The sequence below is a fragment of the Notechis scutatus genome, chromosome 2 (genome assembly GCF_049901735.1).
Source record: "Notechis scutatus isolate UNSWTSFEM ecotype Mainland chromosome 2, rNotScu1.2, whole genome shotgun sequence".
In the NCBI taxonomy this organism is placed as follows: Eukaryota; Metazoa; Chordata; class Lepidosauria; order Squamata; family Elapidae; genus Notechis; species Notechis scutatus.
In genome coordinates, this window is record NC_142010.1 from 252,274,807 (window position 1) to 252,299,369 (window position 24,563).

At 39.9% G+C, this 24,563-nt stretch overlaps 1 protein-coding gene across 5 annotated transcripts in view; it reads right to left on the bottom strand.

Annotated features, from left to right (window-relative positions):
• The window catches only part of WDR7 (WD repeat domain 7), a 265,074-nt gene that overhangs the window by 49,665 nt on the left and 190,846 nt on the right, over positions 1-24,563 (bottom strand). For 3 of the 5 annotated variants that reach the window (XM_087958594.1, XM_087958593.1, XM_087958591.1), the window contains 4 exons: positions 18,119-18,305; positions 5,431-5,548; positions 2,951-3,100; positions 520-602 (listed from right to left, as the gene is read on the bottom strand). In XM_087958594.1, the coding sequence (XP_087814720.1) occupies positions 520-602; positions 2,951-3,100; positions 5,431-5,548; positions 18,119-18,305 (538 nt within the window). Of the gene's footprint in view, positions 1-519; positions 603-2,950; positions 3,101-5,430; positions 5,549-14,933; positions 14,973-18,118; positions 18,306-24,563 lie in introns of all 5 variants that reach the window. The other 2 variants (XM_087958592.1, XM_087958590.1) reach the window with 1 other exon arrangement.

The following is a 24,563-nucleotide window of genomic DNA, read 5'->3' on the forward strand; positions in this document are numbered from 1 at the left end:
AAAACAGCAAAAGTCTTTCTTTCTTTCCCCCAAACTCTGCCAGAAATGAGTCTTTGGGACCCTGCAAGGCATCCTGCTCCAAGAGGCAGCGCCGCCGTGACAAGTCTCACAAAGACTCATTTCTGGAGGAGTTTGGGGGAGAGAAAGAAAGACTTCTGCTGCTTCTGCTGCTTTCCTTGCATGAAGCCAAAAGTCCCTCTCTCTCCCCCTGAGAACGGAGCTGGAGACGGTATCCTGCAATCCCAAATAAAGAATGATTGATTGGTAGGAAAACGGGATGGGGAATTTTCCTGCAGACTTTTTTGGGGATTTTCCCAGGGTCTCTGGTCCGCGGGATATAAAATTATGAGTTTGGTGGTCCCTGAGGTCCAAAAGGTTGGCGACCCCTGCTTTAGGTAACTTATCTGGAGTAGAATGTCAAGAGATGGTAACCTTGGTGTAGGACAGAAACAGATACCTGTTGTAAAAAAACTGTTCACTACTAATTTTGATACTCACATAGTCCTATTATGATCCTACCTGCAGATAGCTGGAAAGCACTCCTGCAGTCCCTTCTTCTTGACTAATGAGCCTTCAAGACAATACATGATGATGTCCATTACCTATGGATAACAACAACAAATCATTGTAGAAAACAATTAAATACTTAGAACAGCATTTTGCAACCGTACTTTGAGGAGTCATAATAAAACATAGGAAAGGAGACATCTATCATTAGCATATATAGCAGGAATACTGCTACTTGAACAACAGTGGTAACATTATAATTCAAGTATCATTTGTAAACTGCTTTGATTTCAGTTATTTCAGGATTGTTAAAGAAGACAGCATTCTGAATCCCAATGGAAAGTATTTTCCAGTGGAAGACAAAGTGAAGAGGCTTAACAGACAATATCCCATGCGTTATTCCAATCACATGCAGCAAAATTCATACATCAAAGAACTTTCAGGCAGCCTTTGTATAGCAAGACTTAAAACATGCAACAGTCAGGATTTGGGGATTTTGGCTATTACATGTAAAAAGAATGCAAATGTGTTAAAACTGAGCTATCAATACCCTCCATGGATTAAACATAGCATGCATAGGCAGAAAAAAAAATATTTTTGTGATTAGTACACTGCCTTATGCTAAGTCTGCATCTAGCAGAAATATTGTCTGTGCTGATTATTAGCAGCTCTCTGAGCTACCAATATAATTTTTAGTTGCAGAGAAACCTGGATAGATTGGTATTCTTCATGCAAAGCAATACTTTATATTAAGCATGCAAATTGCTTCATATAGCACTTAAAAGAATAACTGAGAAGTGTCATTTAGACTACAGTATCTGATTCACTATTTAGTACAAGATTCCAAATGAAAAAATCTCTGACAGATGGCTGTCCATGTCCAACCACTCTTTGGAGAGCTTGAATGAAGGAGAGAAACTTTCTGGTGATTGATCCATTGTCAGATCTGGTTTTCCTTTTAGAAAGATTTTCCTATCATTCAGCCTGAATCTAACTTCCTGTAACTTTACAAGGCTTCAGGTTCTTGAAGAGTGTTAGCCTATCCACACTCAGTTGACTTTTCTGAAACTAAGCTAATACCCTAATCCAGGGGTGTCAAACACAAGGCTTGTGGGCCGAATCCCGGCCCACAATGTGGTCAAATCCGGCCCATGGGGCTGTCCTGGAAAGTGTAAGGGGCCAGCCCGTGTCGTGTTGGCCTGGTCTACCCAGTCCAAAGAGGAAACATCGGGCCAACATGGCTTCAGCCCAATCTACCAAAGAAACCAGCTTGGTTTTGGCCCGGTCTACCAAATGCAAAGAAAAAACATGCCAGCAGTTTGAGGAGTGCCGTCAAGCTGGCCATGCCCACCCAGTCGGCCACATCCACCCAGTCAGCCACACCCACCAAGCCCCCCGAGGTCAACCACAGCCCTGATGCAGCCCTCAATGAAATTGAGTTTGACACCCTTGCCCTAGTCCCTCAAGTCTCTTATCAGAAGGCTAAGTTTCCAGAGGCCATTTCGTCCTTTTCCTTTTATGAATTTGTTCTAATTTGCCTGAATCTTTCTCAAAATATAATGTCCAGAACACATGCAGCATTCAAAGTGGGGTCTGATTTCAAAAAAAATATTTCTATGATTTGAAAACTATTTCTACTGTGACTTGTGAGTGACCATGTCACACTGCTGATTCATGTTCAGCTTGTGATCAACTACTGTATATTCTTTTCTTACATACTGTTATCAAGCCAGGTATCTCCTTCCCTATTAATATGCATGGGAATTCTTTTTCCTAGATGATGGGCATTGCTGTTGTCGCTATCAAATTTCACTGTGTTGCTTTTAGCTTTTTACTATAACTTAGAAATATCATTGTAGGGTAGCTAGCCAATCCATGTTGTGTCATCAGCTATGAGTTCCAGTTTTCGCACAAATTTTCTGGTATTTCAAATCTCTACTCAGAGAAATGTTGAGTTAACCCTCTCCCCTACACAATTGTTTGACTAAATCAGCTACTTGGGCTAGAATGTTTACAGGACACACTAACTTCCTTTCCATGATGCAGTTAAGAATGGTGTGGGGATACCAACTTTGAAAATAGTTTTATACCCACCTATATTGAAATCTCCTTTGGCCCTCAATTAATTTGCTAAATGTTGTGAGGCACTTTGCCAAATGCTCTAGTGAAATCAAAGTATAGTCTGTCTGCAACATGCCCACAATCTATTAAGAAAGTCATTCAATCAAATGTTTTAAAAACAGTATTAGTCTGGTAAGACTTGCTGACCTTTCGTAGGCACTAAAATCATTTAATGCCTTTGAAATGATTTTGCAATGACAATGATCTCTTGTACCAACAGGTAGGCCAACGCAAAGGCTCTTATCTTCTTCAATACAGGGTAAACTCAAAACATAAATACCAACTGTTATTAACATGTAAGCATAATAAAATATTGACATACCTCTACAAGGAGATCCACAACATCTGTTGGCATTTTTTCAATAAGGATTTCAATAACCCTCAGAATTTCTCCCTTTGCTCGAGCCAAGGTGGTGGTATGAATATTTTGTTGAGATTGTGTATTAGCTTGAAGAGCAGTATGCCTGTGTACCTACAAAAAACAAAGGTATTTAAGAGTTAATTTGTAAGCTGCCCAGTATCTCCTTGTAGAGGAGACGGGTGGCATAAATTTTGAATAATAAATAAATATTTAGGGGTACTTGCAGATATTTTCTATTAAAATTTCACAGGTTCACAATCATAAGTAGAACAAAGCACTAGGGCTTTATGTATCACTCTGCTTTTGGGATGCATATATGTCCCAGTTTGTTAACTTTATGGAATATTCAGTGCTTCAACTATACTTCTTACCAAGTTATAGTTGCAAATGAGCCCAAATACATATTTATTTAATGTAGCTCGCATCACATTGTTCCACATGCTTTAATTAGAACATATATGCTCATATGTACTGGTAATTAATTCATTATAACTTGTGGATTTTGAAGCTCTAATTTGCAATACAAAGGTCAGGCTCAAAAAAATCAGGTCTACACGTGAAGGGGCAATTAAACTGATTTATTGCTAAAATGCCTATGAACACGAATCTTCTCCACTGATGGTCAGGACCTGCTAAGAGTTAGATAAGGGTCAACAGTATTCAAGGGGAGTTGGGTTTAGTTCTCTTGTGGCTACATAATGATTCTAGCCAGATTCTTCTTTTCACTCTGCTCCCAGGTTCTCCCATTCCATCTCATACAACATACCCTCATACAAGGTTAGCCATCTATAGTCTGCATAATCTAATTGGGCCAATGAGCTCAATCTAGGAACACAATTAATTAGGTCAAAATTAGGCTATCACTATAAATTAGGAAATATATTGTGTTGTTCAAATCTTCTAAGGACACCTTTTTATATTTGTACTGACATGGGGTAATTACCTACATTTATAATCTACTTTTAATGACTCCATAATCCCTTGTGGGGTGTATTCTGGGCAACAGAATGGAGCTGAGTGTTTACTGGCCAGATGCCCTTCCTATCACCAATGCGGAGTTACATTCAGCAAATATATTCTCATTGTGCTCCAAGGGAGAAATAGTTGCTTCTACCTAGGATCGAACTTCTGATTGTGAGGCGAGAGCTCCACCTCTAGGCCACCGCACCACTCTAATTACCTACATTTATCTGGTTCATATATTACAAAAATGAATACAATGTTTGTATAGTGGTAGGGAAGAACAAAGATGCTACAGCTATATCATCATCATCATCATCATCATAATCATCATCATCATCATCATTTTTAGCCACTGTCTATCCACTGTAGGATAGACAATTCTCTTCCACGTATTTCTAACCAATACGGTCCTCAGTTTTCTTTTGCCAATTGGGCCCACAATACTTGCTGATGTTGTCGATCCATTTTGTTTTAGGGCTCTTTTGTGGACACCTTTTAATCAAGTGGGGTCCATTTATTGATCCATATTGTATTACAGGTAGTCCTTGACTTACAACAGTTCATTTAGTGACTGTTCAAAGTTACAACGCTGGAAAAAGGTGACTTATGACCATTTTTCACACCTACGAATGTTGCAGCATCTCCATGGTCTCATGGGATGCTTGGCAACTGTTCAGATTTATCACCGTGGCCATGTCCCAGGGTCATGTGATCACCTTTTTGTGACTTTTTGACAAACAAAGTCAATGGGGAAACCAGATTCACTTAACAACCATGTTACTGACATAGCAACTGCAGTGATCTATTGAACAACTGTGGCAAGAAAGTTTGTGAAATGGAGTCAAACTCACTTAACGAATGTCTTGCTTAGCCAAATAAATTTTGGGCTCAGTTGTGGTCGTAAGTCAAGGACTACCTGCATCGCCTTAAATATTGGGAAGCAGACTAACTTGATTTCTCCATAGTGGACCATTTACTTGGTCCTAGGAACAGCAATAAGAGGTAACAGGAGTCTGTCTTACTTCCTAGTTGCATGACTCCACTCTAGATTTGTTGATCAGTTTTATTATAAAGTGACGAAAGACATATTATGTAAAGAAACAGGGCAATATCCCATTTTCATCTATAGTTGGCAATCTTTTGATAATCTAGAGCCCCACAGACTCTTAATAAATATGCACATCCATTTGTTTGGGCGATATATAAAGCCTGACGGAAGCATTATTTTTCTCCTTGTTTCTACTTTTTTTAAAAAAAAAACCTGCATGTTTTGTGTAGAGGCATTGCAACTGTTGAGACGTTCAAATACACAACCTCTTGTACGCGTAGATGCAAATTCAGAGATACATGACATCGAGTCATTTTGAAAGGAAGGGGAAAAAATGCAAATAGAGGCTGAAATGTTTCTTGATGCTCAACAATGGAGGCATTGTTCCTGCCTGAAGGGAAGCACATGGGCAAAAGGGTCTTTCGCTTACCTCCTTGGCAATAGTGGTGATGAAAGCGGGTGGCCTGGCTGTGGCAATGAGAGAGAGAGCGTGTCGTGCAGAGCGGGCGGAATCCGCTGCTGGACTCAGAGGCAGCCCCATTTTGATGCTAATCAAAGATCAGACAAAGAAGGAAGGGTGATTGTGGGGGGGTGGGAGAGGAGGAAGAAAAGAAGCATTAGAAATATAGACTGAAAAGATTAGACACAGCTTATAATGTCAGTTCAAGGTCAACGGGAGCACTCAAACAGTTAGAATATAATGGACTCCCAACAATGAGCAGTGATTAGAAGTCAGGGTGTTCTAGCAACTAATACAAAATCAAATAATTAACCGTGAAGATTGAAAACAGTATGTGCATCTGTCCAAAGTGTTAAAAAGGCCTTGTTAACAAATTATCTAGCTGTAGTACTGAATACATATCAAGAACCAAGATCAACACAAATATATACTGCCATGCCAAAACAACAACACATTTTATATCTCAGCTAAAGTTTAAGGCGCAGTGTGTTCATAACTCTGCCGTTATTGCTGTACCAGTCAACCCATCATATTTTGGGAATAGCTGACATTGGAGCTACTGATTTCAGTCTGGTCATCCTCTTTCCAAGTACAGTTATTCTTTATTCTTTTTTTTTGTAAAGGTACAATTCATAGCAAACGCAGTCCTTAGATCTGAAATCACACTTATGGTACATTGCTGGGACAAATATAAGACAAAATAACTTCTTTCTCACATGTCCAGTGAGTTTACTCTTACATACTAAGAAGCAGGAAATAGAAAATGTGAAAGTCTGATCAAATTCAAACACTTCAATAGTAACAGAGCAGAACTCTTATTCTACTGGCTTTGCAGATATTAGCACTGCATTTGATCCCGTGGATGTCCCAAAGGTGCTTTTTCAGGAGGCAACTGGACTTCCTTGTTTTTTCTTTTGAAGATGTTTCGCTTCTCATCTAAGAAGCTTCTTCAGCTCTGACTGGATGATGGGGAATGGAAGTCCTGAAAATAAAGCACCTTTGGGACAACCATGATCTGGATGGCTGAGAATCTCTACAGCCTTTGACCGTGTGGATGACTTTATGTAAGTCTTTCCAAATGGGGGCATGGCCTGGGAACGAAAAGCTAGCATGGTAGGTGTAAAGAGCATTAAAAATATTATAGTTTTCCCTCCATTGTCCCAAAGGTGCTTTTTTTTCAAGAGGCAATTGGACTTTCTGGTTTTTCTTTGAAGATGTTTCACTTCTCACCCAAGAAGCTTCTTCAGCTCTGGCTGGATGGTGAGGAATGGGAATTCTCTACCATCCAGCCAAATCTGAAGAAGCTTCTTGGATGAGAAGCATAATGTCGTCAAAGAAAAACCAGAAAGTCTAGTTGCCTCTTGAAAAAGCACCTTTGGGACAATCATGACCCAGGTGACTGAGAAACTCAGTCAGACATTTTCCTTCCATTGTGATCTGAGTGTCAGGTTTCCAAGTGTCAATCCCGAAATTGACACTGAGGGTACCAGAGCGTAGGTGTAAACCCATCCTCTCAATCTCCAGTGAGTTTGCTCAAGGTACTTTTTTTCTTTTACTGTTTGATTTCCCCCCACCAAACAATAGTATGTTCCCCTTCACACAGGAGGCCTGAGAATTGATCAGCTGTGGCAGGACTCTTCAGGCAGCAGCCACAATATACACACATTGTGAGTTAGGGCCACATAAGTCTCGCTTAAAAAATGAATTTATGAAAATATTTAAAAAGGAAAATGTAGGAGATCATTGGTCTCAAGTCTCAAGTCCCATTGTGCCCCAAAGAGATCTAAGTTCAGCCCACCTTGAATTCTCTTATCTATCACCTATTTGCTTTGACTGTTAGTAGTTCAGATTCTTGTAGAGAGCTTTAGCATACAACAAAGCTATATTCTTTTGAAATGCCTGGACTCCTAGTTTTCTGCGCTTGACAGGAAAGACAAGTTAGAGCGAACGAGTTTTCACAAACGAGAATAATAGATAGAATCTTCTTTTTTACTTGGATATTTCAGAATTTCAGATGACCATCACTGTCTAATTAATCAGTAATACCTACAGGTAGTCCTCATTTACTGATTGTTTGTTCAGTGCCCAAAACTACTATGGCCCAAATAATCAGACTTATTGCCAGTCCTCAATGTTGCAGCTGTTGCAACATCCGTGCCATCACATAATTGTGATTCTGGCACTTGGCAACCCATGTGCGGTACATTTCCAACGATCCCAGTGACCCTCTGTCACACAATCGACGTGTACAACCTTTGCAGCAGCTCCCCAAAAGCAAAATCAATGGGGAAGCTGGCAGGAAGTCGCAAGTCACAGCCATGTGACAATACCCTTAGCAACTTTGTGGTGATCTGCTTCATGACCACAGGCAGAACTGACAAACGGCCGCCACAAGAATCCGTCCATTATTCCCACTAAAACGCACGCTGTAACTTTTGTAATGTTTAAAGAGGCGTGCAATTTTTTGTTTTGTTTTTACATTTCCTTTCCGAATTTGAGTCTATGTGAATATTTTCTCATCATTCTCTTCCCCCAATAGGATGGGTCTCTGTAACGTTAGATACGGACCAATTTTGAGAGGCAGAGCAGAGATGGGTGGATGCTGGGCAGAAACACCAGAAAGAAGCAATTAATTTAAAATGCAATCTCCTTAATGTACCTTTCTCGAGTTTTATGACTTTCAGAGCTAAAAAACAAAACAAAAAAAGGAATGTTTTCTTTTCCTTTCCTCCTCCCTCTTCCTGATGGGAAGGCATAGATTTTTCTGAAAGCAACAGGCTCCTTATTAATTCATTAATGACACTCTCTAGTGTTAGTATGTGGCCAGAGATTAGTCCCCTCCTGTAGCTGAGCCAGCTGGTCTATCAGAGCAAGAACTGCGCATGAAGGAGCAGGCACACTGCCCCGAGACCAAGGGCCAAATTAAAAGCAGATGCAAAGCTAATATGAACAAGGGAGTGTTGAGTTGGTCCCTACAGTCGGATTTTTATTAAGAGGGTGTTTTTTTTAAAAAAAAACAAATTCCTCTCATACAGGAATACAAAGAGCTCCTTCCACACATGCAAGATAGCTGTTATTCAGGGAACCTGCTGATGGTAAAAGTAATAAATGTCACTGTAGCTTGTATGTATGGATTTGGGCAAGGATCATGGGGACAATAGTGGAACATCTGTTGTGCAGAGAGAGAACTTGGTTCTGTGTCAAAGGGATCAGAGAGCAGCTGAGCAAAGCCTCCTCTGTGGAAGGAAAGAAAAAGAAAAAAAAAAGAAAAACCAGAAGAGTTGGAAGAGGATTGTGGGCTAGAGGTGCAAATAAATTGACCTGGATAGGACAGTTTTCTTATATCCATCGGGTGTTTATTTATTCGTTTATTTATGTATATCCCGTCATTTATTATTTTTGGGGAAATAATTCAAAACACACACGATACAAGCATGCAGAGAATGGTTTCTGAAATTCTGTTTTTCCAAACTCTTTACCAGTCACAGCCATAGGAGATACATGTACTCTCTTCTATAATAAAGCGATACCTCATATTTGTGTGTGTGTGGGTGTATTTCTATATATTTAGGCAAGAATATGCACTGGGGAGCATGAATGAAGCCTGACATGATTAGAAGGGGAAAAAGCTAAGAAGTCAACAGAACTGTGAACCATCACCCAACTGGGATATACTGAGGGAGATTTTCTACAATTTTTCCCCCTGCTGGCCTCGGATGAATCTGGCCCCTTGCTCTTTCTTTCATTAGCTTTTCCCACCATGACAAATTTTATCCATTCTGTTCAGTTTCTGGATAGGATTAGTGAACCTGTGAAACAAGCAACAGAAGTACTGCAAGCGTATGAGTCACCAGAGGTACCAGGTTGCTTACCACTTCTTTAAAATATTGTCAATCTCTCAAAATCAAAGGAGGGAGGCAGGGAGGAGGTAGGCAGGCAGGATGGAGATAGGGTATATGGGAGGAAGGAAGGATGGAGGGAGGGAGGAGGAAGGAAAGAAGGAAGGAGAGAGAAGGCAGGAAGGCAGGAGAGAGGGAGTAGGAAGGGTGCGTGGAAGGAAGGAAGGAAGGAAGGAAGGAAGGAAGGAAGGAAGGAAGGAAGGAAGGAAGGAAGGAAGGAAGGAAGGAAGGAAGGAGGGAGGGAGGGAGGGAGGGAGGGAGAAGGCAGGCAGGCAGGAGGGAGGCAGGCAGGCAGGCAGGCAGGCAGGTGGGAGGGAGGGAGGGAGAAGGAAGGAAGGAAGGAGGGTGAAAGCAGGCAGGCAAGCAGGCAGGCAGGCAGGAAAGAAATATATATATATATATATATATATATATATATATATATATATATATATATATATATATATATATATATATATATATATATATATATATATATATATATATTAGTTTTTGAATTATGGACATAATTCTCAAATGGAAAGATCATTATGAATTGATAAAATTCTGAAGTAATTCTGATACAATTTGTAAAGTTTCCATGGTAGCAAGCCAGACATACAGTACTGAAATTTGCATATATCTTAGTGCTCTACTATTAACTCACTGAAGTTCCTATGAGAAAAATCATGGATTTTCCTCACAATCCTTTCATTCCCATTTGAAAATACTGTAGCTTGATTTAATGCCAAATGAATGTTTTTTTTCCTGCTTATGCAATCCCAGAACCATATAACTATTAGAATTCTACTTTTCCGAAATTTAGGCTTCCAGGGTTTTCTCCTACCCAGGTACATTTAAGCGCACCAACGTGCCTACTGTCCCTGTCCTATTGTTTCTTTTATTTTTTTCTTATATGTATCCATTTCATGTATTCATAACTATGTTTATTCTTATACCTATTATCTTGTAATGTGAACATGGAAAGTTTCCGGTTTTCATAAAGCTCTCTTGAAAGAAACAGAAGCAAAACAAGAAATAATACTGGCAAGTTCCTTAGGTCAAACCAAATATCTAAATTAATAAATACAGTTTGCTACTTGATTACACCAACAGCGCACTGGACAAACTGCATCCAAGTAAGATGAATTAAGCTGCAACCTATAACTGGAAATTGTGGGTCAGGATGATTTCTGTAATCGCTTTAAGCATAGAATCAAAGCTGAATGATTAATACTAGTTAAATACTCTTAATTCTCTGGTGCGGTTAATTTAACACGTTTCCCATAATTTAACCTTTCTGGGGAGGAAGTGGAGGTGAAGTGGAGGTGGAAATGGACGAGATGGCAGGGAGAAAGGACTGCCAAAGTGCAAAGAAGAAATTCAAAGATCTGCACACTAGCAATGTATTTTATTCAACTCTTGCGCAGCGCACGCATGCACACACACACACACACACACACACACACGGACACACCAAATACACAAAAAGATAAACACTGCATGTGTTTTCCTTTGTCAATAAATGTGAAGTGATTTTTTTCCCCCACTCCGCCTCAGAACTACACGCTCGACATAAAAGCTCCTTTATAAACCATGCTTAACATCACAGACAGAAGTGAGGCAGCTGTGCGCTGTTATTGTGTGCACGGTAAATCAGGCACAAAAAAGGGGCAGCTCAGCAGGGCATCGGGAGGGTAAGATGGACACTTAACCCCCTGTACACATTGTTGCTCCATTTCTTTCCCTCTTAAGTCCCTCTGCAGCCAGTACAGTACCTGTCACGGATGTAACAGGCCATTTTCAATCTAAATCTTGTTATGGATTAATAAGCAAACACTTTCTCGCTTATTATGCAATTTATCATGATGAAAATTGCATTGGTCTCCTCAAGGCTACATGCTGATACATTCATTTATTCAGCAGCTCTGTATACAGAGAGCAATACTAATCTTTATGACAGCCAGAGATATACCAGGGAGCCTAAAATAGCATCTTGAAAAACTATACTTTGTCTTTATGGAAGCTCTGCTCAAAACAGACACCTACAAAATCCTACAAGCCTAGCTCTTCCCTAAGGAGACAAAAATATTTTACTTTCGCAATACCCAGCTTGGTAGTAATAACACACACTTATTTCCCATTTCAGTGAAACCAGAAATTAAATAGTGATAGATGCCTTACGATTTATCCTCGCCTGATATCGGCGTCCTTTGAGGATTTCAGACAATGACCAAGTTTGTTTAAGGAAGGTAGCTAGAATGTTCAACAACAACACAAGAATGATGCAATATAAAGGAACATGTTGCTGAATTGGAGAAAATAATCTGCCCTCAATGTTTTGGGAACAGCACATATGTCCTCTATATAAAGTGGGTAATTTAATAAAAGGATCACATCTACCGGTAGGAATCAAAATTTCTGCCAATCAAAATTTAAAACCTGCATTTTCATTTGAGTTCACATAACTTCAACTTCATATAAAAACATATGTTGAGGTTATGACTCTTTGAGGAAAACAACTGGGAAACTCTGATTTGCCGACAATTAACAGAGACTTAACAACTTTCTTATAAACTTTAAAAATCTGATATGAAAAAGGCATAACAAATGAGTCAGATGGAAAATGACTGAAGACATATTAATAAATCCTTTTTAAATGTAACAAAATTACTTTATGTGATGAGGCAACATCATTATCAAAGAAGCTTTAGAATATGATTTTTAAGCAAATGTTACACAGATAAAAAACATTAATTCTTGTCCTAGAAATGATGTTCTAGTCTCTCTTTTTTTCCTAAGTAAGTAATATCAAATGATAAAACTCTATGAGATCCAGGCAATAATCTTCGATTTTACATTAGTTTACACAAAATATTTATAATGACCATAATAATTTCTACTTTGTAACTCTTCTAAATGTATTTTTAATACTGCATTTTAATGCATTATTTCCTGTTTTGTGATTCTGAGTGTACACTAAAAATCAGGGTAGAATGTTTAAATATAATTAATATTAATGAGCAGCATCATTGTACTGTGTGTTAAATAATTTAGAAAAGGGACAAAGAATCAAATTAGATATGTTGTCTATGTTGGCAAAAACTAGCTGAATTGGGAATCTCTTAGAGAAAGAAGCTTAATACTGAATGTCAGAACTTGAACACATTTTTGGAAGACAATGGAGCAAATACAATAAAAATCCACTTACTTGAGGTTTTAAAACATTTTAGAACAGATTTAAGAAATTTGGTAACAATCAAAATTGTGTTTTATTAGATACAAGTATCTAAAGATGAGGCACACCTTAGTTGTGCAGGAATGAAAGGGAAAGAAATAAAACTCAGCATATGATTTTGTCCTCCCTAATTCCCCAGAGGGAAATATTAATTTTAAAATACAAAATACATTTCAATATTATATTTTATTATGTCTTTTATCTAGTATAGTAAAAATTGACCAAGAAATTTATGTTTTATGAGGCAAGAATTAAGCACTCAGATAATTCAAATTACAGAGAATGATAATTTTAAAAGGTTTTTATAACCATCATCATGGAAAGGATTTTTTTCATAGCTCAGAGGATATGAGCAGAAGGACAATGATTAATTATTCCTTCCTCTAGAAAGCAGAAAGATATTTAAGTAAAAATATAATTTTTGCACAATTAGACTGAAAACTCTTTGGCTTGGTTCATCTAATCGCTGTGATAACTGCACAATATTTTTATATCTTTGTCTATGAAAAAATATTTTTTGTTTCTTTTGATTTTATAGCTTTATTGATTTTTCATCTCAAGAATTTATCATTTTTCAGATTTGCCTATTTATCAGACACTTCATGTTTACATGTTTCAAGGCAGCATCTCTTAAGAGATGATACTGAAATAGTTTATATACATGGACCAGGATAATTTTTACTACTTTTTAAAATCCTCTGATTAGGTTCTAGAATTAGACATAATGCGTATTTAACTTTTGGGTTGCATTAGGCACATGTTAAATGCAAGAAGAAGTTATCTAGGTATGATTTTACAAAAGTAAGAAAACATGCTCACATGGATACATGCAATTGTGCCAGTATTGTTGAAAAATTAAAACCATGAAACCTATGAATTTCTTCAACTGTTATTTCAAATAGATTCTTCTTCTTACTGTACTTTTTCTGAATTAAAAAAATCTTGATATGATAAGCTCTAAATAATCATAATTCATAATGGCATCTACCTCCACCCTACACAAGAAGAATGTTATGCCAAGTTAATAATTTTGAAAACCGAATGAGTTTTGATCATGGTTTATGATTACATCCATTGTGCTACCACAGCAATAAAGTAAAGAGTAATATACCCTATATCAGTGATCCCCAACCTTTTTGACGCCGCGGCCCGGTACCGGCATCAGCTGGGCGCCGCGGCCCGGCACTGGCATCAACTGGGCGCCGCCATCTTTTTTTGACGAAAAAGTGCTTCCGGTGACCTCACCGGAAGCACTTTTTGTCAAAAAGATGAGCGTGCTAGCGCTTCCAGTGAGCTTTTTCGGCAGAAATGGCTTTCTACCCGGAAAAGCTCACGGAGCGCTGGCCGCCATCTTTTGATGAAAAGTGCTTCCGGTGAGCTTTCTACCCGAAAAGCTCACCGGAAGCACTTTTTTACCAAAAAAAGATGGCGGCGCCCAGCAACCAGCGGCCCGGTAAGACCGGTACCGGTCCACGGACCGGCAGTTGGGGACCCCTGCCCTATATAATATACCCTATGATATACCCTATATCACCAGGCTTGAGATTTTGGGCTTGGATAACCTTGAACTATGCTGCCTATGGTTGGACTTAAGCGTAGCACACAAAATTATCTGCTACAATGTCCTACCAGTCAATGACTACTTCAGCTTCAACCACAACAATACAAGAACACACAATAGATACAAACTCAATGTAAACCACTCTAAACTTGATTGCAAAAAGTATGACTTCAGCAACAGAGTGGTCAATGCCTGGAATGCACTACCTGACTCTGTTGTTACATCCTCTACTCCTTTAACCTCAAACTAACCACTATTGACCTCACCCCATTCCTAAGAGGTCTGTAAGGGGCGTGCATAAGTGCACAATAATGCCTACCGTCCCTGTCCTATTGTCCCCATTTATTCGTACCTATTTCCTGTATTCCTACTCATGTTTATACTTATACCCATTATCTTGTAAGCGATTGACAAATCAAATAAATAAATAAAAAAGAGTTATGATAGATCATGACCCTTTTCATACATCCAATATACTGCCCATCTATAAAATGGAACATGTTTAACTTTTCTGCAAATTGTACATAAATGGATCTTTTCCACAGGTTTAATATACTTTGTTTCACACATTTCAAGTTCAGAGGTGGTATTCAGCAGGTTCTGACCAGTTCTGGAGAACTGGTAGTGGAAATTTTAATGTAGTTCAGAGAACCGGCAAAAACCACCTCTGACTGGAGATTTTACAGTCTCCTTCCCCTGCCACGCCCACCAAGCCACGCCCACAGAACCGGTAGTAAAAAAAAAAAAAGAATCCCACCACTGCTCAATTTGATAAACAAAGATCAGCTTTATATACCTGTATTGGTTTTTCTTATATTCACTGCTTTGTCCATACCTGCAGAGATTGATTTTCCATATAAATTAAACATATTTTAAAGGATTGCCATTAAATTATCTCTGTTAATGTTTCAGTGTTTGCTCCTCCTTGCTTGTTTGCAGTGGATATTATTGGTTGCGACAGCTGGTCTTCTTTGGAGTAACCAGACTGGCTGGTTATGCAGGGAGCTGTTCTGCTTAAGCCCCATGGTCCACACTGGATTCGTTGCTCTACAGAAATTGCACAAGCAATTTGTAGAAAACATCAGCATCCAGTAACACAATCTTGGAGATGCCTCCAGTGAGATTGTCAAAGAACCACATAGACAGTAGAAGCTAGTATGAGTTATGTGGTACAAGCAGGGTGACTGCTTCCATCACCAATTGAATAATTTCCCCCCCTCCCAAAATCCACAAGGAAGCTCCACAGAGCCCAACAGTTGGCTTGACTCAGTGAAGCCTGCCACAAATAAGCAAGAAGGAATAGTAAATAAAGACAGATTGTAACAGATAACCTCCATAGAAGGAAGGAGGGGCTTGAGGGAGGGGCTGGGAGTGGGACAACCACAGGCCCCAGAATCTAATCCATCCTCATTCCCAAGTCTCACCGGCTCAATTATTTGTGGTTTTGTTATCCCTAGGTTTATGTTGGAATACAAATATGTAAAATTGTCCACTAAAAGGTCAAAATGATAGGTCTGTTAAGAATTTCGGGACAGAGTGGCAACTGAAGTTTTTCTGAAAGAGATCAGAAACTCTCTGGATTTTTGAAAGCTTTCATTAAGCCAATTTTTAAATTATATTTCCATGAAAGCGTAATCTAGAACAATGTTCTTGTTTTTAAAGAAAACATTTTCAGAAAATAACACACATGTAAAACTTATCTCCAGGTGTTATGTTACTTCATGCTAAAATTTAATTACTTTAAACAGATTTGAGTGTATTTTTAATAGAAAGAAAGGATGGACATATTCTTCTAAATTACCTTGGCAGTAAATATGCATATTCATTGCCACTGAAGCCACAATATATATATATGAATTAATGGGCTTAACAGTGTGAGATTCAATCGCAGATCATGAAACAAATATAAATATAAAACAACAGAGAGTGGGAGAGAAATTTCTCCGCTGCTATATTTAACAAAATAACAATGAAATGCCATCAAAAACCAGTGAGATGAACCAAATTCTATTTTAAGCAAAATAGAAAAGATACAGGGAATGTATAGTTTAGATTCCTGGGGGGATATGAAAAGTTTATTCCCCACTTGTCTCAACTAACATGCAAAATTAAATGGCTAAATCAGTATCTATTTGTTTAAGATTAATACATTCACATGCTCTCTTTGTACCTGCCTTTTCTTCCTGATTTCATACTCCCTATAATAGAAAAGCTATCATGCCTTCCTTATGAAGCCTAAACCATAAATCCATGATTGAACAGTTTCCTAGAAATCAGGATAGCATGACTAAATTTTCTGTGGAAGGAAAGGAACGAATAGGAGACATAACACTGGAATGCAATTGGAGAAGAGTATTTCAAATGAATAAACTGAGATTGTTTTTCTTTTGATTGTGATTTTAAAGTAGATGCGACTTATCTACAATTATACCCTAAAAGGTTATATATGCTTGCGCTTCATTGAAGTCATAATTTGTTCAACCAACAATGAATTTGTATGTTGAATGTGCTAGACCTCAGGGTTTAGTGACTCTGCTCTAGAGAACAGACTTCCAGATATGGCTGGCATACAGTGGATTTTTATTTTTTACCTTTGGATGTTATTAATGTCAAGGTAGACCCTATCCATTTATCCTGTTTTCTGACAGGTAGGAATGGTTCAACCCATAAGGAGTGTTTTCACTCCTCCCCCACTACTCCTGTAGCAACAGGATTCTCATGGGTTACAATAAAAAGCAATAACACAATAAAATCCATGGTAGAAGATAAAAGGTCCTAAAACTAACCAATATAAAATTCAAAATACGGAATATAAAAACAAGCTACAATAGATCAGCATCTTCTCAGAGGCTCTCCAGAACAAGCTTGGGCTTTCCAGAATGCCAATGATGTGGGGATTAAACAGATGTGAACTGAAGGGGTGTTTGGTTGATCATAGCACAGATAAAGGTTTAAAGGTTTCCCCTATCCAGTCATGACCGACTCAAGGGAGCGGGGTTCATCTCCGATTCTCAGCCAGGGTAGCTGTGTTGTCTGAGGGACACTTCTGTCCAAATTTGGCCATAATGAAAGTGCATGACGGTGTGGTATGCTGGCTTGACAGCTGTGGATAGAAAGACACTACAGAGGGTGGTGAGCACAGCACAAAACATCGTGGGCTGTTCCCTGATACCACTAGATGACATCGCTAGGGCTCGATGCCTTAGAAGAGTGAGGAAAATCCTCAGGGACGACTTGCATCCTGGTCAGCACTTCTTCACTCTCCTACCATCGCGTAGGAGATATAGAAGCATAGCCAGCCGCCCCAACAGGCTGAGGAACAGTTTCTACCTGTTGGCTGTCAGACTACTGAATGGAAAATAACTTCATGTCAACATAGTATGATAGACTTGCGGGGCCAGCACGTTGTGCAATGAGTTCACATGCTGTAATAAGATTGTGTGTTTGTTAGTAGGAATCACTGGGTTAGGGACTTTCTGTCTTCACTGTGAGTTGTGTTTTGGGGGGGGTGTGCACGAAGGGAGGCTCAGCCTTGTACACATGTTGCCCTCTGACAATAAAGGTTGATTGATTAACACAGTAACCTTCCCATCAAAGCAGCACCTATTTATTTACTCGCAGATAAATTAATACCTCTGTGTAAAATAATAGTGGGGTGCTTCAGCCCATTCACCCTGCAATATGGGGACTATATGGAGTTTCTCGCGGGTTAAATGAATTGAATCAATTCTGGCTGCAGAGGTAGCTCGGCACCATCAAGCCGTCTGTGGCTTTGCAGGTTTGAAACGGACATTTTGAACTGTACCCAGAAGCAAACGAGAAGTCCTTGGAGGATCTTGGTGAAATATGCTCATGGAAGTGACAGCCAATCAGAAACTGGACCCTTGCAAATGCAGTGCAAATGCCTCCATCAAAAACAAGGGAGGCCCATCATACACAAAACATGTCTCCTTCTTAATCAAATAAGGGATAAACGCTTACCTTGAAAGTTGCTTTTCGGCATCTGCACAGAGTTCCAAAAGGCCCATCAGCACAGCGGACACATCCATATAAGGCTCCCACACTGTAAACCCTCTTCCTATGAGATCAATGGCGGTTCTTCGAATGGTGCTGTGAGGAGGAAGCTTCGGACTGGGAGGTTGCAGCAGAAGATAGGTCAAAGCTTTGCCTGCCACACAAGACAGGTTAGAAAGCCAGAGTTAGGAAAATAAGATCCAAATGTGGGATATTCTGATTTGGACAGATTGGAAGCTTATGGGGGTTACTGGTTAAGAGTTCCTCCATTCAGTTTGCAAACTTAGTCCAAGAGTAAAAATGGAGCTCAGCTAAGGGTGTTTGTATCATCTATATATGTGTTCATGTGTGTCTGTATATACGTATGTAAAAAATAATGGAAAACAATTCCTTCTTATGCCCCATGGGTCATGTGTTACAATAATCTATATCAGGGGTGTCAATAGAGGGCCGCATCAGAGTTGTGTTTGACTGTGGGAGCTGTGGTGGGCTGGCCAGGGTGGGTGTGGCCATCTTGACGTCACTTGTGTTGGCGGCACCTTGGGAGGCCCAAGCAAAAATGGAGCTCGTGTGGGCCGCATGTGCCCCCCCCCCCCAGGCCCTGTTTTCAGCTGCAACAGCCTCCTGCAGCCCTCTGCCAGTGAAAATAGAACTCCGTTTTTGCTGGCAGAGGTACCGTGGGCCAATCCTTTGCTGTTTCCAAGGTGGCCTCATGGGCCAGATCTAAGCACCCCGCGGGCCGGATGTGGCCCCTGGGCCTTGAGTTTGACACCCCTGAGCTATATGTACAGTCATTTGCATTGTGAGAGATGGTGATGTTATCCATATATCCATATGGTCATGTCCTATTCTTCATGATTCAGGAGATGGCCAGGTCTCTCCACATTTTCCGATTTGTTGATTTTTCTGTGCTCTGGCTGGTGTCAGCTTTGATGGTGTCCAGCCATCGTGTTCTTTCGTGGCCTGTTTTCCTCTTACCGCTAACTCTTTCAAACATAACTGTGAGAGATAAGGGATTCTAACTCATAGAATATTAAGGCCTGTATAAAATTCAGCTCTACCTTTCTCCAACCCAGCACCCTTACAATGTGTAGAATTAAAAATTACATAATCCATGATTTTAGGGTTGGAATTTAAGGTATCTCTCAAACGAATTGGGGGGAGGGGAGCTTAATTAGTCTTCATTTAAGAAGTAGGAGATTGAGAGATTGAGATAAAATGGCAAGCAGAAGGCTAAAGCCGAGATTTATTTTAACCTGACTTTTACTTGCTGTATGAAAATTGCTGGGAGTCAGAAAGTTTTGCTTACCTACTGAAAATAACTCAAACATATACCAACAAATCTGACCACTTCTGATTTAAAAATTCTTTTCGTATGATTGGAAAATCTTTAGAGCAAATAATTAATAAAAATCTCAGCAGAATGTAAACAAGGGTGCCCTTATAGACACAGCTGTTCAATTTTTTGTTAAAAGAATTAAATAAGGTAGGCCACAACCAATCCATTATCCATCTCTAAACTCAATTTCTTTCTCTGCTAATTTATCAAAAAATAGTTCACTTGTGGAAGGCAAAATTGGAATCTTTTGGATTAGTGGGAAGACTTATTTTACTTTTTTCTTTTCTTTTACTGCTTTATGATGTTTGATTTTAGGTCATTGTTGTGAATTGCCTAGAGTTGTAGTTTTAAATAAATAGATAAATAAATAAAAATTCAAAATTTAATAGTGTGTGACTTGCCTAGATATTAATGGCTCTTATATAAATGTGGGGAGTTACAAACTGGTAGAGAATGGTCCCTAACCAAACCGTCCTGCCTCCCCATTCTTTTTCCATACAAAGTTGTGGCAATTGTGGCAAGGGACCAATTGTATCCCACGGATATCTTCCTGTATCTGAAATACTTCAGAAAATTAAGCAACTTCTACATAAAAACTAGAGTAGAGTTTTTATTTTCAAGAACTCAAATTAACTATTATTAGATAACCACCCCAGTTACTACTTATCAATAGGGTGTAACTAGAAAACGTACATTAAAACTCCTGATCCTAATAACTATTCCACATAGCAATAGCACTTAGACTAATATACCTCTTCACAGTGCTTTTACAGCCCTCTCTAAGCAAGTTTACAGAGTCAATGTATTGCCCCCAACAATCTGGGTCCTCATTTTATCCACCTTGGAAGGATGGAAGGCTGAGTCAACCTTGAGCCTGGTGAGATTCGAACTGCCAAATTGCAGTCAGCCTGCAATACTGCATTTTAACCACTGCACCACCTCAGCTCATAGTTTAAACTTCCCAGCAAAAAGGATCCCAAACTGATTTACAAAAGATCAACACATCACTCGGATAAGGAAGGGGAAAAAAAGTACAAGTGGGTTGCAAAGTTCTAATATTGTTCTTTTGGAACAAAAGGTATTACAGTCTTGCAAGGGAATAAATAGTTCAGAAAAACAAGAAGCTGTGTTTTTTTTTTCTCCAACCAAACAGATGGAGTGTCACTGTGTTCCCCACTTGGCTATGCTTTAGCCTGCTGGGATGGTGGTGGCTGCTGCTGTTGAATAATAAAACTGATTTCACAGACATCAGTTGAAGTTCACCCGGCTTAAAGTTGCTGAGATTGATTGACTATCATTATACAGGTGGTCCTCGAATTACAAACACAATTGGAACCATAATTTCTATTAATAACCAAGGCGGTTATTAAATCAGTTGAGCCTGACTTTACAAGCTGCTTCACTGCCATGGTTGTTAAGTGAATCACTGCAGTTGTTAAGTGAATCACGCAGTTGTTAAGCAAATCCAGCTTCCCCTATTGTTCTGACCCATGCCCTTTTCCAACAAATCAAACACAATCCAAAGGGAACAGAAATCTTTTAGTGCTTCTGCAAAATAATTAGCTGTGATAAGCACAAGCCTTTCCAAACTGGGCGAGACTGCCAAAAGATAACAGACAAGAAATAATTTGCAATACAAGAATCTTCAAATACAAACTCAGGATACTGGAATGTCCACGAGGCTGGAGTTTCAAAACGTCTTTGCCTTCTGCAAAGAACGTTCATTTCACAGCTGGCTTTTATCTGCTTGAAAGAGGGGCCATTACCTTGCAATCTTACTCCCGAGTTGCCCGTGCTGTTGTAACTGCTCTTTCCTACGAGCAGCCCTGCGCGCACGCGCACTTGGCACAGGTTCCTTGGGAACCTCCTCATCGCTGCTGCCAGCCCACACAATCTCTGAAGGCAGCAGTCCACTCCCTAATGGTCCTGGCCCCTCATCTGAGTCCTCACACTCCTCAGCCACCCACACCTGATGCCGGCTAACCACAACACCTATTGACTCGGCTTGTCAGAAGCTGGCTTGAAAGGTTGCAAATGGTGACTACATCCTAGGGTGCTGCAACATGCCGTTGCCAAGAGCCCAGATTTTGAGCATGGGAGAGGCTGCAACAGTTGTAACTGCAAGGACAAATCAATAAATCATTTTTTCCCGGTATTGTTGTAGTGGTCGCTAATCAAATGGTTCTAAGTCAAAGACTACCTGTATTATGAGGAACAGCAGGGTGAGAAAAATACAGTACAAGTCATCCTCGAGTTATGACCACAATTGAGCCCAACATTTCTGTTGTTAGGTGAGACATTTGTTAAGTGAATTTTGCTCCCATTTTGTTGCTGTCTGCCGGAGGCCTGTGGACTGGCAGCAGAGTCGGACAGTGGGGAGGAACATGGGCCAGTCCTGGAGTCTGGGGAGGGCTCAGACAAGGGATCTGCATCCGGCACAGAGAGAGGGCCAGGGCTGATTCCGGAGCCTTCAGAATCTGACATCAGCGAATCAGAGGAACAGGGGGAGCTTGTTCCCAGTGCGCGCTTGCGCAGAGCTGTCAGAAGGCAAGAACAGTTAAGACAAAAGGGGCGACTTGGGAGTAAGGCTTGGAGATGGTTGGCCCCTCCCATAAGACATAAAGGAGGAGCAAAGGGACATGAGCCTTTGCAGGAAGCAACTTTGTTTGTTCTGATCCGTTTAAACTCTGAAGCTCCGTGTTGACTTTGTGCTCCGTTTGGCCTTGTACAGCTAATTGGCAATTTAGTCACTGGCAGCATTTCAAGGGAGATAAAGGTGGGTGCTTATCAGCCTTATCCCAAAAAGACTGTGGCAGACTTCTGTTGCACTATTCATAAACTGTTTGAGACTCATTAGGGGCTGTGGATGAATATAATTCACAGCCGATGAAATAAAGAGAGGATTTTTGTGTGTGATTGTTACTGTCTCAGGAAGCCTTGGTCAGAACACATTTTAGGACCTTTCTTGCCTGTGTGGTTAAGTGAATCACTGCGGTTGATAAGTTAGTAACCCAGTTGTTACGTGAATCCGGCTTCCCCATTGACCTTGTCTGTCAGAAGGTCGCAAAAGGGGATCATGTGACCCCGGGACACAGCAACGGTCATACATATGGAACAGTTGCCAAGCGTCTGAATTTTGATCCCATGATCACAAGGATGCTGGAAAGGTCATAAGTGTGAAAAAATAAGTCACTTTTTTTCAGTGTGGTTGTTACCTTTGAACTGTTACTAAGTGATCTGTTGTAAGTTAAGGACTACCTGTATTCGTTCTTTGACACACACACACACAAAAGAAAACATATCTATTGTCTGTTTTGAAGCAGCAATATATCAAAAGCTAACCGACCCAGATTGCAGCTTGCAATATAAAAAGCATGCCAATTATGAACATGGGAGGTTTTTAAAAAGTATTTTCTTTGCTTAGTCATGCTGCTTATTCTACCACTGACTGGTAATCTATAATTAATATATATTAAACATTTAGGAGAACATTCTTGTACACCATATATTTTTGGACCTCTTTTTAGAAGTAGGATACAAGAACACCTTTAAGAGCATATGATGGTGTGAATCTTCTTCGCGGCACTGTTTAAATGTTTTTTTTTTCCTGGCCTCTAATTGCCCTTAAAGTGCCTGAGGCTTTGAGCATATTATCTAAGATGGAATTATATAGAAGCATTAGTATAAAAATTAGTGTCATTTTGAGTTTCTAAAACTGTTAAAATGGTGAAATATAACAGTCATTGGCATCCTTCCTCCCCCCACCTCCCTATGCTAATGTTTGGTTTAAACAAACAAGACAAACAAATTGTAGGAAGTTAGCACCTCACCCTCTCCTAGAAAAATGAAATATCCTAGGAAATATTAAAAAGGCAGAATATTTCCCCTAAAAAGGGTAGAAACTCAGAAACAGAAACTCACCTCAGAAGCAGAAGCTCACCCACACCTTTGCTAATGGACCATTACTCTGGCCTAGGCCAGTCTATTTTACATAACAAAGATCTACTCCAGGTAGAACAAAAATAGGAATTGCTCAAAGCCCTCTTCATTACATCATCATTCAGCAAGGTTCAACCAAGCCTGGGACCCAGGACAGCCTACAGAGTTGCCCCTGCATGGCCCCATGGGAGTCTGACAACCAATCAGAATACAAGCTCAAATTCAAATCCCAGCAGAATGTATAACACTGAGGTACTCTTAGCATCTCTTCCCTTTCCCCTTCTTTCTTCACCCAAGGCACGTGATCCTGTCTACCATTAAACCAACTTTCCAAGCAGTCACCATGTTTCCAGTGTCTTTCTTCCCCACTTGGAACTGAACCCAGAAGGATATTTCTTCCAACAAAACAAACAAACTAAGTATCTTTCAACATGCAAATTTCAACTCCCAGAAATTTCATCAATTTTTATATGATTCCAAAGTCCAAAGTCCTTGTGATTCCAAAGTCCTTGTGATTTCCCCTCCCTTGTGTCGGAAGCACTTCAGTGGTGAAAGGATTTGCCAACACCGTTGCCCGGGGGTCGTCCACTTAGAGGCTCCTTTCACACCCCTGTGAAGTTGCCCACGAAAATGGTACCCATTAATCTACTCACAGTCATCTACGGAGATTCTCAGTCATCCAGGTCATGGTTGTCCCAAAGGTGCTTTTTCAAGAGGCAGCTTTGCTTTGAAGACGTTTCACTTCTCATCCAAGAAGCTTCTTCAACTCTGACTGAATGGTGGGGAATGGAAGGTTTTATACTCCTTGCAGACATTCTTCTAATCCCCACCATCTAGTCAGAGCTGAAGAAGCTTCTTGGATGAGAAGCGAAATGTCTTCAAAGAAAAACAAGAAAGTTCAGCTGCCTCTTGAAAAAAACAGTTTTGGGACTACTTCCAGTTGTCCACTTTCAAACTGCTGTGTCAGCAGGAGCTGAGTGTGTGACAGGAACTCATCCCGCCCCACAGCAGAAATGGGTCTTGAACACGAGGCTGCTGATCGTCAACCCAGCGTTCTAACCTCACGAGCCTCTGCAATTTAAAGGATTGTTCTCTCCCTCTCCTACTGCTCCCCCCGCAACCACACAGAACACA